Source organism: Ictidomys tridecemlineatus, chromosome 6 (genome assembly GCF_052094955.1).
Source record: "Ictidomys tridecemlineatus isolate mIctTri1 chromosome 6, mIctTri1.hap1, whole genome shotgun sequence".
Taxonomy (NCBI): domain Eukaryota; kingdom Metazoa; phylum Chordata; class Mammalia; order Rodentia; family Sciuridae; genus Ictidomys; species Ictidomys tridecemlineatus.
In genome coordinates this window covers 151027180-151047154 of record NC_135482.1, presented here as the reverse complement: position 1 = coordinate 151047154, position 19975 = coordinate 151027180, and the positions used below count along the sequence as shown (strand labels likewise).

The 19975-nt window shown below is 32.0% G+C and overlaps 1 protein-coding gene across 5 annotated transcripts in view; it reads left to right on the top strand.

Moving 5' to 3' along the window:
* Positions 1 to 19975, top strand: part of Pcdh17 (protocadherin 17) — a 95817-nt gene that overhangs the window by 61548 nt on the left and 14294 nt on the right. For 4 of the 5 annotated variants that reach the window (XM_040281446.2, XM_021720550.3, XM_021720549.3 and 1 more), the window contains exon 4: positions 14515 to 14598. The exons of the other annotated variant lie outside the window; for it this stretch is intronic. In XM_040281446.2, coding sequence (XP_040137380.1) covers positions 14515 to 14598 — 84 coding nt within the window. The remainder of the gene's footprint in view (positions 1 to 14514; positions 14599 to 19975) is intronic. 5 annotated transcript variants of the gene reach the window in all.

Here is a 19975-nt window from a genome sequence, read left to right as displayed (position 1 = left end):
AGAGAGAGAGGGAGGGAGGGAGGGAGGGAGGGAGGGAGGGAGGGAGGGAGGGAGGGAGGGAGATAGATAACACTTATATATAAGAGAGAAAAAAGAGTGTGTGTGTGTTTTATTTATCTATTTATCTATTTACCAACCTACTATTTTCCTTTTAAATGGGATCTTCCCATGTTGCCTAGGCTGCCTCAGAATTTGTGGACTCAAGGAATCCTCCTGCTTTCATTTTCCAAGTAGCTGGGACTAAAAGCATGTGACACCACACATATTTCTGAAAAATGAAATCTGTCCTTCTTTGATCTAGCAAAATTTGTGCATTGACTCAGTTGTCAAGATGTGAAGCTGCAAGTGAGCAAGTCAGTACATTAGTTTTAACTTGTTTCTCAGCCAAAGGTCTTTTTATTAAAAATGTTCAGTATGCCAGATGTGGTGGTGCATGCCTGTAATTCTGCACTTTAGGAAGCTGTGGCAGGAGAATTTCGAGTTGAAAACCAGCCTAAGCAATTTAGTGAGGTCTTAACCAACTTAATGAGACCCTGTCTCTAAATACAAAGAAAAATTGCTGGGGATTTGGCTCATTGATTAGATGCCCCTGGGCTCAATAACTGCCCCCCCCAAAAAAAAATGCTCAGTAGAGGAAAGTTATCTCTTAAAGAGTTTTTAGAGCACAGTATAATTACTATTTTATAATATCTACTTTTTATGTGTAAAAATTATGTCAGCAATATCTTATACACCATATACAGCAATTGTTAGAATCTAGGGAGTAAGGAACATGAAAATATTTTGATGAGAGTGAGGGATTTCTTTTTTTGTGTGTGTGTGTGTGTGTATGTTCTTGTATATAGTAGTTTATTTTCTATGAAAAGTGCATGTCCAGAAAAGTCTTAAGACATTTCAAGTAATTCAGAAGTTTAAACGAAATTTTAGCCTTAAAAATATAGTTTATGTAAATTTATTTATTGTTTTATAAATATACCTAAAACTAGTTTTGGTCCTTAAAGTAAATCTTATAATGGTAAATTTTATCTTTTTTATAATCATTATTATTTTACATTTTCCAAAAGTGAAGTCTCTTCTCCTGAGCTTTGATTATTTAAAAAAATCTACCTTTTTTTTCCTGTTATTGTGTTGTAAACTGCAAAAACATTTACAGTATATGATAGCATAATTGTTTCATTTTAATAGTCTACCCCCCACCCCACTCCTCAGAGAGTTCCTATATAGGTCATTGCCAGATATATCATTCTAGAGTATATTAATCAAGGTTCTGAATTGGGATGGCAACTCCTGTGTGTCCAAAGAGCTGGGTCAGGATGTTTCTATAATTCCCTCATGAGGAGTAGAAATATATTGGCCTTTTGCACTATATAGACTTCAGTGTTTTGTAGTCTATTAACCACTTGATTGCTGCTTGGCATACTGTTAAGTGGTATATACTTTTGTTACAGTAAGTGAAAATCCTGATTATACAACTGACTGGACTTTTAGAAAACCTTCCCACTATCTGAAACAACTAATTATGTTTTCCTTTATAAATAAATTAAAATCAAGCACACAGAGAAGGGAAGACACAATTTTTCCTCCTAACAATGGCTTCAAGTGTGTTGATAATTTATATTTTTTTAAAAATTAAGAAATTAATCATCAGAAAAGAGGGACACTGTTTAGTTTGTTTTTGAATTATTGCCTCTCATTTATCCACTTTAGCTTAACTATTTGGTTTTTAAATGCTGCCAAAATTGGGCTTTCATATAAAAACACTCAAGGTAAAATTGAGATTACAAATAAGGTGAAAGGAGAGAAGAAAGAAAGAAGGGAAGAAAGGAAGAAGATGGAAAGGAGGGGAGAGGGTGGCAAGAACGAAGGAATGGAGAGAAAAGATTGGTTGCAAAAGGTCAACGATGTCCTCTGTGGAAAAAATGTATTTTCTCCAGCAACTACAAAGGAAAACAATCAGTTTTTAACTTATATAATTAATATAATTTTCCCCTCAAAAACCTAAGCTTTTCTAATTAAACATTAATTTTGGTTTGGAAAATCGGAGCAAATTTAAACTTTATGGACCAACACAATGTAAAATATACCTGTTATTTACTATGCCTCTACTTCTTTATCCAGCTCTTTACATATATTGTTTCTCTCTTCACAGATTAAAAACTTCTGTGATTTAGATGTTATTCCCATACTAGTAAAAGGATATTATGGATCAAAGAATATTCTTTTTTTATTAGTTGCTCAAGACAATACAATGATCCTGACATATCCTACGTTTGATTCAAATAGGGTATGAATTCTCATTTTTCCACGTGTACAGATTGCAGGATCACATTGGTTATACATCCATGTGCATACATACAGCAATCCTAGTGTCAGTTGTATTCTGCTGCCCTCCCTATTCCCCCCTCCCTTCCCATCACTATTCTCTACCCATTCTACTGTAACACTTATCTCTCTCTTTTTTTCTTCCCTTCCCCCTCACACCATTGTATATGTATTTTTTTAAAGAGAGAGTGAGAGAGGAGAGAGGGAGAGAGAGAGAGAGAGAGAGAGAGAGAGAGAGAGAGAGAGAGAGAGAGAGAGAGAGAGAATTTTTAATATTTATTTTTTAGTTGACAGACACAACATCTTTGTATGTGGTGCTGAGGATCCAACCGGGGCCGCACGCATGCCAGGCAAGCGTGCTACCGCTTGAGCCACATCCCCAGCCCTGTATATGTATTTTGTGAACCCATGAGGGTATCCTTCCATCCTTCGTGCAATTCCCCTTTCCCCTCCCTTTCCCTCCCTCCTCTTTTCCTTGTTTCGTGGTAATCTTCTTCTCATGCTCTTCAGAATATTCTTCATAATCCTAGCTCTGTGGTTTACCTAGGGTAACTTTGTGCTTCATACAGAAGTAGAAAATGAAGCAAAAAAATTTGTTCTAGGTGATTTTGTCAGTGCTAATGCAATGTAAGTTCCTTTTATTCTTCTTTGATTCTTTGAAAGAACATTTTCTTCCTCTTTAAAGACATTTAAGTGAATACAACGTGCAAACGCTATACAGACTGTTATTGTTATTATAACAGCTGCTTTTAACAGAAAATAAGAATAAATGGTTGATCTTTATATTTTATTTGAAACTACTACCCTGGTTTTCCAAACCAGTAACTTTTAACTTTTAATAGACAATATTTGACTTTCCATAGACAGTATTTCCAGAACATTGCTTTCAACTTTCAATAGACAGCCAGCTATCTTGATTTTAGAGAGCAAAACCTGCAGATGGCATAACATTATTTAAATATTTATTTTTAGATAGCCAAACTCTTCAGAGTTTATAAATGTTCAAAAACCCAGATTTACTTACTGTTTCATATGAATAATTGTATTTTAATCTTAAATTTTAAGAAAGTAAACCTTCTTGAGTAGAGAAGCATAATAAAATTGAATATTGACAGAAAATGACAATGTTACTTCAAATGAAAATACAGATACACACTTTTTGCAAGCAGAACAATGTGAAGAAATGCCTTTGAATTCTTTGCAGCCTATTTTAAACTATATCCAATAAAACATATAACATATTTCAAAGAAATAATAGTGAGAATAAATTTATTTTTATCATTTACATTGGATAAAAGATGGTAGTGATTCTTTTTTTTTCAAATAAGATACAAAATTTTACACATTTTGATTATTAAAAATAGAGATTAGAAAGGAATTATAAATTGAAACTCACAATGAGCAAAAAAAAGCCTTTATTTTTCCTATTAAGTGGCAGGGAAGCTGCTGAAGTTTTTGTCTGTTGGTAGAAGAAAGGAGTCAAATATGAAGGTTAGCAGTTCTTACATCTACTTAAATTCCTCCCACATCTACAATTGATTGACACTCTCAACAAACTGATAATTGCCCACTTGGTATATTTTAAACAATTCTTAATTTTTTTTAAGTAGACTTGAAGAAATCATTAAGAAATTTCTGCAAGTGGAGTCATTTGCTTTTATTAATGCAGAGGGCTCATCTCTTATGGAGATAATGTTTTATCCATTGTAACACCTCAGATTCCCCTCCCTTTATTGAACTATGTGGACTTATTTTCATTAAGTAAAAAGTCCATAATTTCAGGCTGCCTTTCTATTTGTCCTGCATATCTGTACATAGTAGTTTTTATATATTCCTGAAATAAATGTTTTTTATTCAGTTATACATGTTGCACAACAGTGAGTCAGCAAACTTTAGCTTGCATGTGTTCCATGCTAGAAATCTAAGATAACCTTCTTTTTTTTTTTACCTGAAGAGATATTAGAGGATTTTTTAAAAGTTGAACTATTAGATTTATGGTAATGTGTCTAACATCTAACTTTAAACAATGCAGTGATCTTACCAAATAAGCAAAATTGGCTAAATAATATCAAGACTTTAACTCTTTTTTATATCCATATAGCTCTTCCACTATGTTAGGGGCTATGTATGAACCACTACTATCAAATCATGACTGCCTGGACAAGAATAGACTATGTAAAATCGAAAGATATTCATGAACATTGTTTCAAAAATAAAAAATGTTTATATGATCCAAAAATAAAAGATAGCACAGTATGTCTGAAATCTTACAACTCAAAACAAAAAATGATAGTGTTATTTGGTTACAAAGAATATTGGAAGGGGATTAAAAACAAAACAAAAGCAGAACTCCTAGACTGGGACAATACATATTACATAAATTTATATTATCTTCATTATGCAAGATCAAATAGATCATAAATGTACTTCAAGGTTATATTATTCCTTCAAATACAATAAAGGATATTTTAGTATCCCAGATATTTTTTAGCTGTTTTTATAGATAACCACCTCACACAGTGAAGCACCTGAATACAAGGACAGTGAACATCTGCTGTGATAAAGAAATGGGATATGCATTTTGGTGTAACATTGTACACAGACATTTTATCAAGTAAGATTTTTAACTTGACATGACTTGATGTATTTTTGGTGTTAGAAACTTATAAAATGTTCTGAGTTGATTGAATTGACTGCATTTCTAATTAATAGTATACAGAGAGATATATAAAGTATATAGAGTATACATATTGGGTGTTTTTAGTAACTCAAGATCCTTCTTTCATATGTTTATTTTAAGTATCATTTCTGGAAGATATTTGAAGAGACAAACTTTCTTTTTTACTGGATAGGAAAATTGGGGCTAAGGAATCTATCATGCATGAGTTCATAGTTTTAAAATTCAGAGTTCATATATTGGTCTTCATTTGTTTATAAAAATCATGTTGCTATCTCTTGACCTAAGCAAAGATTGATTATAGTATTTGGATATTAATTACTGTTCATGTTTCTGAAAAATACCAAATAACATACTGCAGTTTTCAAAATTTTAATTACTAGTTTTGAGAACTATACAATGAAATGAATTTACCTATTACACAGAAATCATTGAATCCTGGGACCCATTTAAAAAATATTCCAACATACTGTCTTTCACTCAGTAGCTGATTCATTCAGGTCATAAAAATACATTAAAATCAGAGATGATGTCTTGTTAGGTCTTGCACACTGCCAAAACTGGCATTCAGAGCTAAGGAACTCAAGTGAGCAGTTACCTTCACAATAGTAGCATATCTTTAGGAGGGCATTAAAAAAAAGTGAACTTTAGTATCATGTAGAAAATTAGACTAAAATACCAGCTGACTATTCCATGTTAAGAATTTAATGGGAAAAAAATAAAGTAATTAGAATGGTCTTGACATCTTTTTTCCCCTGACTCTGATTCAGTTATATGTAAACAAAGCTCCATTCTGACAACTGTTTAGCTCAAGGCACAGATTTGAAGTATTAGAGATAATGGCAGATTTATTAGATTAACTATTGCCAGGATCTTTTAGTGTCCTAGATAATTACTAGCTGTGGTACATCTGAACGGTTTCGGATTGTATTATTGCAGTGCGTGTGAATTCCCTTTTAGGCTTTGATGTTTCATCAAAAGAGATATTAGAAAGTTTATGCTTAGTTATGGTTCATTGATTTTGTGTTTTTAAAGTTTGCATGTGTGTATGAAATAATTTGTATATCTTTTTCTTCCTCAAATTAGAAAATAATGATTTCTACTCATTTCCTGAATTTTTAAGATTTTTTTTCTTGGCTATGTTTATAATTTTAATTACTGATCTATCATTCTTTGATTATTCAGTGAGTGCCAAAAGAATCCATTCATCAAATTTGCACAATATATTTTCCTTTCTGTTTTCTATGATAAATTTGCACAGTCTCTTTGCAAACTTACATTCTCATTTGGGATCCAATGCCTTTTTATTCTTTTTTTACGTGTTGTTAGATTTTTTTCCAGGCATTTTTATTGCTTGTATTTTTATAATTCTTAATATGGCTTAAAGTTTTTTTGATTAGCTTAATGTTTTATATGACTATCTCTACTATTCCCTTAATTTTGTTTACAGTGGTACCTTTTGTTTCCCAGAAAAACAATAATGAATTTTTTACCACATTTTTCTTTGTGCATAGGTGAAAGCTTCTTTACAGTCAATCAATAAATTCGCTATTGTTTTTCAGTTTTAGCAGATTAAAAATTTATGCTATTTTCCAGAAAAAAACTGTTTAGATTATTGCACTCAAATGAAATTTTTATTTGTTTATTTTTAAAAATGACCTTTCCATAACAAAACAAAGGATGATAAGTTTGGTCTTTTTTTTGCCTTACAGATAGGGCTATCATACATTTTGCCAGGCGCCATCTAGACTTGTTTACAGACCCTAACAGCTCTACTTGGGGAAAAAGTATGTTTTTACATGTTGTCCAGTCATGGTTTTTAATAGCATGCCCTATCACTTTCAGAATAGTCTAGTTGGGACAATATATTGTGGCTAACCTGTTATAGGTGACTACAGCGAAGTAACTTAAAAGCAAAAATGTATAGGTTTGTGAAGCATGGGGGAAAGGCCAGACTTGGCATCAGGAGAATAACTGTTATTTTGCCACACTTTTGAACTTCAGTTTTCTTATTTGAAAAGCAGACATTGTATTTCATGTTATTTAAAATTCCTCTCATCCTTAAAATATTAACTATCATACATTATTATTTCTCCTTTGAGATTCAAATTACATAATAGCTTCAAGGAAAGGATTTTAGATGGATATGTTTGTTTTAAGATATTAAAGAAGGTGGATTGAGGGAATTACTATTTTCTTTCTTTTATTTGGACTTGTATTGTCCAAATGCCTTTGAAAAAAATATAAAGTAAATCTACTCCTATTACTGTCATTTTCTATGTGAGCAGTTATGTACATGAAAGCCTGACTGGATAGACTAGGAAAGTTCAGAACGTTGATCCTGTTGGGAAAATAGAATTATTTCTACAGTGTTCCATTAAAAGGTAAATAAGATATGTTTTTGTGTCACTATTTTGTTGAGTATCAATAAATAATACATAGATAATAAACAGATGGCCCAATTAAAAATAAACCTCTCTCATTATTCTCTTTCTGTATTAAGACCTGCTATAAAAGAACTTTAAAAGTAAAAAATCAAAGAAAGACAACAACGAGCATAACCTTTCATAGTTAATTGAATTATTTTGTCACAGTGTCACTTTGTGTCATCCTCTTCCTTGTTTTTTGTAGAAGGGCAGGTAGGAAGATGACTCTTAGAGTAGGTATAAACATACATTCTAAATACATATCTGCTTGTAATTTGTGTATGAGCCTGGTAAATTCCTTTATCTTTCTGGCTTATCTCAAATTTTCTTCTAAAGAGTGCCTAAAGCCAGAGAAGAGTAAATGAGTACTTAAGGGCCTTTCAATAACTATTAGAGATATTTGATTCTCATGCTTTAAATTGCAAATACCACAATTTTGCTCTCCATTTAAAAATTTTGATATTCATTTAGGAGAGATAAAATGTTTTAATTATTTTTCATCTAGTAATGTTATCCTTCAGGAAAATGTTCAATGTGTTCGGGTTGGTATATCCTGAAAACAGTCCCTATTAGAGAAGCCTAGACACAGCAGATCAATGGCTCTCAAATTCTGAGATCATTCATTACAAAAATGACCTACAGGTAAAAAATAGCATATTCATGACCTTTCAACTTCAATTGTAAATTAATATCACACCCAAAAGACTATGTATTGCTTATTATATACTTAAATTTTAAATGGAAAGTATTAAGCACATTGCAAACAAAAATAACAATAGCATGATTTGCTCTATGCTATTAAAACTTGAGTCCCCAAATGAACGACTTTCGCTTGCAGAAGGTCCACATCCAAATGGAATTTTTGTCTGAATTGTACTGTATCTTCCTTGACTTGCCAATCTTGGCATAGCATTAGAACGAGTGAATGCTTTTTATGAACCTATCTGAATGCTTTGCACACATGTATTTGCACACATCTGTTAATCCCTACAACCACACTATAAGAGTTACTCCATTTTACATATGAGAAGGAGAAAGAATAGATAACTTTTGAGATTTCATCTAGATTACAAGTAGTGAACTTTTAGATCCAGCTATGGGCCCTTGTCAAATTCAAGCTTGCCTTTCCCCAATACTGTAACTGCTGAACATTATTTATTCCATGTCTGTAAAATTCTTACTCTCAAGGTTTTGAAAGTTTCAACTCAAACATAGCTGGTAGCTAGGGTCCAGGGATGGTGTGACTATTTTCTTATTGTCTCCTTTGTCTTTTCTAAGTACTTGAGAGAGTCAGCAGTGTCAGATGCAGTTGCATGTGACAGATAGCAGTTTCTACTTATAGATAACTCACATGGACGAACTTACAAATGACCCACCTGGACCTCCAGGAGAAAACTCTCATGGCCTTATTGTCTTTTCCATATTCCAAATTCTTGATGCTTATGATGAGTTCAAATAAAGGGAAGAATGAAATACTACTACAAATGGCAAAGCAAGTAATCAAGGAATTTCTGCAGGCTCCCACATAAAGTTAGGTTTTCTGCTTCTCTGCCAAAGTCTGTGTGTGTGTGTGTGTGTGTGTGTGTGTGTGTGTGTGTGTGTGTGTGTGGTGTTATCTGCATTTGTGCTTCTGTGTGTTCTGTTTTTTTCCCCCCATTTTCATATTACCAGTTTGATTCTATCAAGATTTTCTCAAAAGAGTGAACTGACTTGCTTTTGAGAATGGACACCCTTTTTTAATGTCACACTCTTTGACAAAGAAGTTAATTTTCAACTTCATAAAAAGTACCTTCTTTTCCTCTAAATTTGAAAAGGCTACCAAGTTTTTAAAAAAGCCACATTGGATATAATTTAATGAGCTTGCTTTTAAGAAAAACCTATAGACAATTTTGGGAGCACAGAGAACTTCTAGGGGTTTTTAAACAAACCTAGGTGATATTTCCCAGGTGGATAATAAAGAAAATGTAGTAAATGTAGGGATATAGGAGAGAGTGTCAATTGGAGGAAAGACAAGGAAGAGAGAGGAAAGGAGGGAAACAAATTCATTTCATACCTCTTCAGAGGATCGCTTCCATGACTGTGGAGGGAAGTAGCTCTTTCCCCCCCTGAACTTCCTATGGTGCTTTATTGTTTTCTGCTCCTAGGACTTCAAATTATTTAGCTTGAGTTAGTATTAGTTCTGTATTTAGTATTATAGTTTAGCCACCCTGAGTTTAGCATGTTTTTGTAAACTAAACTAAAAGTCTAATTAACTTTAAACATTTTAAGCAGTAACATACCTTTCTATTATGTTTCCATTTTCTGTAGTAAAATACATTTTGATTTGCAAAAGCTGGAAAAATGAATAAATTTTCAGAAGTAACTCATCTGCAATTGTGGAATACAAATACGCTTGGTGTTTTAGGTTACATAATCCCACAGTGATGTTTGCTTTCTGTCATAAGATTGATGTTGTCTTCTCTTTTTCATTTTACAGTCATTGCTATTGTTGTTCAGTTAGAGGAATTTTCAGATAAGATTTATTTCTGACTTTGTTGGATAGTCTTATATTTTTAGATATCAGAACTCCGATTTAAAGAATCAGTGAATGAGAATTCAGTTCTATAGGTTTGTAGTCTGAAATCTGAATCACAACCAGATCTGTACCTGTCGATGTACCATTTTGTTTTGACATCAAATTGAAAGGGTTCAAGTGATCGCTCTCTTCTTTTTAGCCATTGTCAAGGATAATGATGATTACATGGCTTATTATATCTTCATGACATTTTGGTAGGCACTACAGATAATAAGATCTGCTCACTAAAGCTGTTCGGTAGGCAGCAGAAATTTTGTAGAAAACCAAAAATTTCTCAAGCATTTTCTCCTTTTATTATAGTTCTGGTAATAGAAACCATTTTTAATCTAGTTTTCTACTCTATTTCTGGGTCATCATAATGATTGATAGAAAAATATTAAGAATAATTTTAACTTAATAGCTATTTCCTATTGTAAAGCCTGTCTCGGTGACTCAAATTCCCATGCCCCAAACCACTGAAACCTAACATGTGAGCACAGTACTTGGAAAGCATTATTTGAAACAAAGTGACAGGGGGTAATTTACTATGCTACAAAAATGCATGCATTGATTTTTCATTTAACGAAACTGAATTGACATGGCAGAAACATTCTACTATGAACAATATCACAAAACAATAGGTGATCTTTTCTTGCATTTGTATATGAGATATTTTCTTGCATTTGTATGTTTCTTGCATTTGTATATATTGTGTATTAGATATATATTGTCACCTTTTAAACACCACTAGGTTCAGTCACTTTAAGGGATATCACACAACTTGAATAGATCAATTATCAGGCTCTGTACTTACTAAGGGCATGTGAATACTGTATCTATATTGGTTATAAAATAATTTTTTAATTTAAAAACATATCTGTTGTGAGATTTGGCTCAATTTCTTTTTAAAACTATTGGACATTTAGTCTTTCTTCCCACAACATTTATTTTATTTTCTTAAATACAACATCTCAGAGAAGAAAATGATGATATAGTTAGAGATAAATTCTGAAAGAAATACAATGTGTGTGTAATAAATTAACTTCAAAAAAGAAGTGCTTTTGCATATAATGTATATAACTATTGCTAATGTACAGTATATTTTGTTAGAATTTAGCATCAAATTTCTTAAGTAAAATGTATTTCAACTTTTTTCCCATATTGACTAAAGGCAATGCATCAATATGAAACATTTTGAATGTTTATTTATTTTTCAATAAAAGCAAAAGTTATTAATATATGCTTTGAGATAATGCTGAGAATGATCAGTGCTGATGATAATCCTATCTGTATTGTTTCTAAAGTGCATGTGTATGAAGCCATATTTATAATATAGAACAAGACTTCTTACTATAAAATACAATATTTTTTGGTTGTTAACTCAAATGTCTATGCATACATGTTTACATACCTTTTGTCACAAATTTTGTTTAGTAACTCCCTAGTGTATACGGAACTTCTAAGCAAGCTGCCCATTCACAGGCTACTACAAATGTAATATACTATACCTAAAAATCAAACCATAGATTAAAGAGAGAAGCCTCAGAAATCTTAGAAAATAAGCAGAGGGGTCTCTTAATTTGCAGGTGTTTTAAAGAAAATATCCTTCACATCCTTTCCATCTTACATTGGCTTTACATACCAATAAATTGATCGTAAAATTAATAATATCGCAAGTAAAAAAAATCCGTTTAATTCATCTAACCTACTGAACATTGTAGCTCACCAACAGAGTACACTGTAGACTATGATTGTTTACCACCATGATGAGGTGGTTGCCTGGAAGCTGTTGCCCAGTGAGAAAATATCATACCATATGTGACTGGCAGCTGGGTCCAGTGGTGCTCACCTGTAATTATAGCTATTTGGGAGGCTGAGGCAGGAGGAGGCCGAGGCATGAGGATTGCAAGTTCAAGGCCAGCCAAGGTAATTTGGCCAGATCCTGTCTCCAAGTACAGATGAAAAGGTTTGGGGTATAGCTCAATGGCAGAGCGCTTCCCTAGCCTACAGGAGACCCTGGGTTCATCTCAAGCACCACATAGAAAACAAAACAAATTTTTTAAAAATTAGCCTAGGAAAGATCAGAATTTAAAATTTAAAGTACAGATTCTACTGAATGTATATATTTTTTTGCATCATAAAGTAAAAAAATAAAAATAAATTAAGTTGAACTATAGTAAATCAGTGACCACCTGAACTTCAAAGTATTTAGTATGATTTGTAACAATTGTGTTTGTTTCCTAAATGATTTTCATAAAGTCTTATAAGTTAGTGGCATCAATTTTAGTGGTATATATTCTTGTCTCTTTTGCCAAATAGTTTATCTATAAATCATTGTAAGGGAGACTTTATTTTAATTTTTCCATTTCACTCCTTTTTACCTTCTAGAACCAGCTTTTTAATTTATCCCATTGCTGTTCTGCCATTCTCAACAGATTCTCTTTTTCTGTATTTTATATTTCAAACTTTATATTTTATGATACTTTATATTATTTCCCTAGGGCTGTTGTAATAAAGCATTGCTACCTGGGTGGCTTAAAACAACAGAAGTTTATTCTCTCACCGTTCTGGAAACTAGAAGTACAAAATCAAGTTAATCAAGCAGGGTCATGCTTCTCTAATAACTCCAAGGGAGGACCCTTCCTTTCCTTCTGCCCCTGGTCCGTGATCCCAAACACCCCTCCTCCGACCTCTGCCCCCATAGCCTTACTGTGTTTTCCTGCATGACAATATCTATGTCTCTGTTTTCTCTTCTTACAAATACTTCTGTTTTGGATTGGGTCCAATTCTAATCCAAGATGAACTCACTTTAAATAATTACATCTGCAAAAATACTATTTCCAAATAAGGTAATATTCTGATGACCTGGATGGACATAAATTTTGGGAGCACAGTATCCAACCCAGTGCACATACCTATAGCTCTTTTTTCTCTAATATGTACAAAGTATTTTATAGATTAAAGTAGTTCTATATGTGACTTGATTTATATTATATTTTAAAGAAAACATATAACATTATGAATACACCTAAAATACACTAGATACTAAGTAGTGAGTTTGGATTATTATCAAGCAGATGTAAAATGCTTTTTATATAGGAAAATGGTCACGGGGTACAATAAAGTCCATCTGGTGGTAGGATTGAAAATTAAGATCTGTGTCATGTGCAGAGAAGACAAATGAGTCTGGTAATAAAATAAGAATAAATGAAGATCAGAGACTATACGTTATTACTTTCAGAACTATAAATTGAGAATAATAATAAGGTGATTCACAGATTATTTGTCCTTCTCCTAAACAGCTCTTCTTTATATTCTGTGTTCTTTTTACTGTGTTAAATAGCACAAGAGACATAATCTACACATGTGCATGTGGCAGACTTATTTTCAGGTGTTCCCATCTGTCCTGGAGTATACTTTAAAAATACAGAGAAACATACACAAATTAAACATGAAGCCAGGGGAAAAAAGAAAAAAAAATAAAAGAAACATCTGTAGAGCAACAGTGACAGAAGTGTTTGAGGTGCCTGTTATTAACTACTCAACCTGTTTTTCATTGCAATCCTGCATAATACCATTTCAGGGCAGGAACAAACAACAGATGTGGAAAAAATGTTGAAACTAAGAAAAGGAGACTTATTTTAACAGTGAACTCACTTTTGCTCACCAACAGGCTTTTGTTTTTTTATAGGTAATAATTGATTTCTTAAGTTTCTGTATATTTCAATAGCATTAATGCAAAACAATACGTTCTCTTTTTATCTTTTCTCTAAGAAGTAGACCAATTTTATGTATCCATAATATATATGCTAGAGGCTTATAGAAAGCAAAAGAAAATAAAACAAATATTTCATTTCCTTAATTTTGTATTAAATAAATGTTTCAGGTAAAAAAAAAGAAGTTGCTACAAAAATGTATCTATATCTGTATCCATCTATCTATGTGTATAAATGTATTTGGGCTTGTGTGTGTGTGTGTGTGTGTGTGTGTGTGTGTTATTATTACTGAAGTCATTATTAGGTGACTGAGTAGAGAGCTAAATTACACACAGTCTATTATTTTAAGTTGCAGACATCATAAATTGTGTAAAACTTTAAGATATAGTAAACATTTTCATGAAAGCCTTGGTTTCTGGGGATATTATAGAATTGACAGTTTCTGACAATAGTTTTGGTGTGCTTCTTGTTTACATCTTCTACCCATTAGTGTAGAAAATTATTTAGTTTAGCTTAGATAATTGGGTGCCTCATCATCACAAGTGTATTTTTTACCATTGACCTAGGAATTCCTATGGTTACTTGGCACTGTTTACATCTCATTTAAATTGAAATACCCTCTAAAAGTAATTTTCTTCCTTTAAGAACAAATCTTATATATCTGGGGAAATGTCAATAACCATAACTTTTAGGGTTGGAGCCATCTAAGGAAATTTAATATAAAATTAAAGTCAATAGAGAAGGATTCATGATTCATTTGGCCCTTTTTTTCCCACTTGATTTTTCTATTTGTTAACTAAAAATATTTTATTTTTCAAGCATTCCCGACTTTGCTTTCCTTTGCTATCCTCACCCTACACACCATCACAACTAGACTTCAGTCTGTTGATCTGCTTCCTCCAGGTGAGCAATTTCTTCATCTGCTAGCTTTCTTCTCTGTGATCCGAATTTGACTTGTTAGATTGTGGCATTCATAAGACTATGCATTTGCCATGCAGAACTTGTAGACTTTATTTCTTAAAGGAAAAAATATTAACCCATTGACTCTGTTACATCTGTATTGGTGCTATCAGTACTTCAGGATAAACTATGAAATAAATGTTAAGGGTTGAAAAAGAATCTAAATATTGATTTAAATTAGGGTGTTTCATATTTATTAAGCAAATTTAAGCGGTCCTATTCTTAATAATTTCATGTAAAAAAGTCTACCAATGATATTAATTTCACACTGAAAATAGTATAGGAAATTCTAAGGAAAGAAATGGATGGAATAGAGAGTGGGCTGATTCAGGAATGAGGGGCTGAATAATTTCCTTTGTTGTAAATTATGGGTACAGAACAAATTGCTTTGGTGTCACAGCCTGAAGAACTGCATTTTACCCGAGAAACTGGGTGCCAAAATTCTCCTCTCCTTTTGGATGGACAATTATGTGTTATGTTAGATAACTTTTATTTTATGGAAATATACTAAAGACTACTTTATACATTACTTTTAAAAATCTCTGCACCTCACTTTAATATACATTGCTAAAGGCATGATAGAACCAAATTCATATAAATTACAATAGCTGGTGAAACTCAATAATAAAACCCTCTGAACTCCATAAATTTTGCCAATATATTCTAATCTCTAGGTATGCTCTGGATGTGACTTAGATAATTTCAGAAAGCACATTAACATTGGGCATAACTGAATGAATTAAGTGAAGAGCAGGAAGGAATTTCTGTATCTCAGGTGAAATTTTAGCTCACCGTATTATATTTTTCTTTGTAGGGATTTATATAGTCTAAGTCTCTGAATCATTTGAATGCATTCCAGAGATCTGATTACATTCCAGTTTAATCCCTGCATGAGGGAAAGTCAAGCCATGAGAGAAAATGCTTATATCAGGATGTTGCTGTACTTGAAAAATATACATGTGTATTACAGCAGTCTAAGAATTCCTGTTAGTTTTATTTGTGTTGCTTTACTCATGCCATAAAAAGCAAAGAGATTGCCTTATTTCCTGTATGGAAATGAATGGAAATTGGAGAGAATGTACAAGCAAAGGCCTTAAATAGAAAACATTACAGTGTGGAAAGTTATACGTGTCTCTGAATTTTGGGTAGTGATGTAAAACTGTGAAGACTTGTGTGCACACCCTCCCCCATGATCTACATAAAATCTTTCTTCTTATACTTAAATCGCAATGATTTCATGTTGATTAAATTTTAATCAGTTGGGATGAAGAGTTTTTCAATTCTGTGAAAATTAAATTCAAGAGTAATATGTATACCAATAAATAATTTTAGCTCTGGAATGCAAGTTTCTGTACATAATTCCATGTGCTCCTAAATGTGTCTCTATCTTGTTCTGATACCTACTTTCTGCTCATGTGTACATGCATGCTCACAGGTTCATGTACATACATACATGGGCACATCTATGCTTAATCATGGCCACTTACCACGTTAAAACATGAATGAGCTAATTGAGCACCAGGAAAAGAAGAGTTATACTTAAGTGGAGTAAGTGGATTTTTATATCCACTAAAAAAATTATAGGAAATTTTGGCCTTTAGGCAAGACCCCTTCTGTTCATTTCCATCTGGAATAGGATTTTTTAATTCATCATATGCTTAAAAGGGGAGTGCATAAATACATGCATGCTTTATTTTAGTTGCATTTCTTTGGTGATAATTCTATGACGTTTTAAATGATCTTGTCATATTGAAACATTTATTCTCTCAGTTAAAGTATCATATAAGCAAGATAGTGAAACTTGAAAGTATTTTCTACTAACAAATGCACTATAATAAAACTCTTCAATTAAATCAGAATTACTGAGGTTTATTGAATGTAACTATCTTGCATATATATTCTTTATTTTCATAATAGAATTATTATGTAAAATATCTGTTTATGTTATAAAATAATCAGAATAGCATTTTTTTTTTGTTTTAGTTACAATTATCTGGCAAACAAATGCTTAATATAGATACAGTTGGCTCTCTCTATCCTTGGGTTCTTTATCCATGGATTCAACCAACCTCAGATCAAAAATATTCTGAAAAATATTGCATCTGTACTGAACATTTGCAAAATTTTTGTTATTATTACCAAAACAGTACAGCTTTTTACATACCCCTTTATTATATTAGTTATTGTAAGTAATATAGAGATGACTTAAAGTATACAGGAAGATATACAGAGATTTTATGCTAATACTACCTCATTTAATATAATGAACTAAGCAGTCACAAATTTTGGTGTCTGCAGGGATCCTGGACCCAATTCCCCAGGATGCCAAGGGACAACTGTACAACCCTTGAATTTTATGCATAATAAGTTCATCACTGGACTATATATGTTAAAATGTATACTTTAAAATAAATGCTTAAGCTACCAATTCATTTCTTTTGGGAATTTTATGTAGAAGTATATACAGATATGTGTGTTTTAATAATAAAACAAATATACTTAATAAGAAAAATACCAAGACAGAAACTCAAGTACTGCTGAACCAATAATTTTTCTATTTGCAATATTACTCTACTATAGATAATTAGATATTTTTCTTTTGTGATCATAACTATTTTATTAATTCAGGGAATGAACATTAAATATATTACTAGAAACTAGACAAATCAAATAGTCATATTGTATTCTATTTCTAGTTGGACCTGGATCTTGATATTGGGTAATTTTAAATCAAGGAATAAACTCATCTGGAGCTGTAAATTGAGTCACCTACAAGTTTAAGATTAGAGTGACCCTTAGATTCAAGTTGTTCTCTCCTTTGCGCAGAAAATTGGTGATTCCAACTATGTGTCCAGTAGGTTTCCACATTCTCCAATTGACGTAGGTAATTATATTTATAAAGGAATTTCAAGATTTAATTAGAAGATTGTTGCCATTTTCCTAAACATTTTCAAAGAAATTATTTGATAGAAATGGTTTTATTTGTTTTCTGTTCCTAAATAATTTATTTGTGCCAGATTGCAGAGGGCTTTGAATACCAAATTTGGCAGTTCATGTTCCATCGTTTTTTCCATAATGACCATGGAAATTATAAAAGAAATGACTTTGGCAATAACAATATATCACTTATTTTTAAGATTGAGCATATATATTTTTAAAAAATGGAAAACGTCAAATATTAGCATTCTTGAATTAACAAAGATCTTAATTGTCCCTGCTATTCAATAAAAATTATTTTTTGATAAAATTTGGATTATAAGACTGATAATAAATAAGTGCTCATATATTTATATTTGTTTCCCTATTACTATTATTCCCAGGGAATGTATTTCAGTTTTGTCATCTGTTCTTTGTTCTGGATATGGTCCATCATCAAAAAATCATAGAACATAATTTTCATTATAAGGGACTATTTAAAATATATCTATAGGTCCCTATCATCTCTAAGAGGACCCTCTCTCTCCCTTGAGTGTGTCCTCTTTTTCTGTTCCTTTTAGCAAACTCATTCCTGTTTAACAATAAATAAAAATAAAATAATATTCCTCTTTCTGATATATATATGCATATATGTATACATACATATATATACACATATATACACATATAACAATGCATTACATATGGAATCACTTTCATGTGCCTTAACAACACATCTTTATTATCCCTGACATACCTGTGAGCCTTCTCCAATCACTTTTTTGACCCTTGGTTTGAATATACAGCATGATAATCCAGAGGAACACATCTCATTTCTTTTAGTATGTGAGTTTCCTGACTGCTTTTCCAATTTCTTATTGCTTCAGTATGTTTTAATGATTACAAAATATTAAATCCATTACTAGAAAAATGGCTTGTCACTGCCAGTAAAATCCATTACAAAAAACATTTCTGTATTTACTCTAGAACATGGATATTGAATGCATTGATTTTACTTAAATTTTCATTCTTGGGATGACCCAATCATACAGGATAAAAACATTAGCTTCCAATAAGCTTACTGCACACTTACAGGTGTCAAGAACAGAATAATTTTAGTGAAGTAATTCCAAGAACAGCCTTTATGTAAAATGTCAATTATCTTCAGCTTGTATCAGCAATTTGGTAGTAGGGTTTTTTGTCTTGGTTAGATGAAGGCTGAATTGTTAAGGTTCAGACTTTCTTTATTTAATTCTATAGTAGCCTTTGGACTATGTAAATCTCCTTGGTTCTCTCAGAAGTATTTTATTTCATAGGAATTAAAATAGTAAAAATACATGCTTATTATCATGTGTTATTGTGTGCATACAGACATACTTTTATGTACATGCACATGAAAACATTTAGCTTTAGTTTATTTTTAAACTTGTGCAATGTAAGAATATTTTTACAACAATCATTTATTGAGAAGTATATCATTTATGTATATTTCCCTTTGCTTTGATCATAAGAATTATTTGTATTACTCTCTTCTTTAAAAAATAGTATATTTTGGTTGCTAATCTGAACAGGGCACCTATTTGTTCATTTGGTGTCATGTCTATCTAATTTAAGGTAATAATTTAAACTTCAGCTATACCTCTAGAGTTGATTTCATTGAGTTTAGTAGTTTTGGGGACTTAGGATGTCACTGAGAATATTAAAATACTAAATTTTTTTCTTAAAAATCCATCTTTTGGAACTTCCACATTCTACTGACAGAAGTTGATTACAAAATAATAAGCAGAAGATGATTATCTGTCTCTGAATTAACTGTTTTCAGAGAATGCTAAAAATGGCATCAATTCTGTTTGCTTGTTTCTAGAACCTGAAAGCAAAGAAGTGCTAGAAACAAGATGAACAATAGGATTTTAAATTGGTAAACAGATATACCTCCCCAAAGCAATCAGTTAGCAGGCATGGAAAAAAAAAAAAACATTAATAAGGCTATCTTGCTTGCTTCTTACAAGGGTTTGGCTTAATAGGCAAGTTTTTATTGACCTTCCTTACAGGATTACCACTCTGCTAGGAGGATGATTTGGATCTTAGATGTATTCATCCATGTCATCAAAAATGGTGTCATTATCAGAGATGGGGTTAGCTTACAGAGGCAATAAAAGCATAAGGAAAACATCCTCTCTAAAGATAAAGAGTGGTAGTGTATTTGCATAGTCTTAGGTCTGAAATTCACAGAATTATTTAAGTTGCTAGAATTTTATATTTGTCCTTGTAAACTAAACAGCTTTTACTAACTGTTTCATGCCAGAGCATAGGTTTCACGCTGCATATAAATCAGGTTCTTCTGGAAGCTGCATTAACTCTTTCAAGACTCTAAAATTACAAAGACTTATGAATTAATTTATAT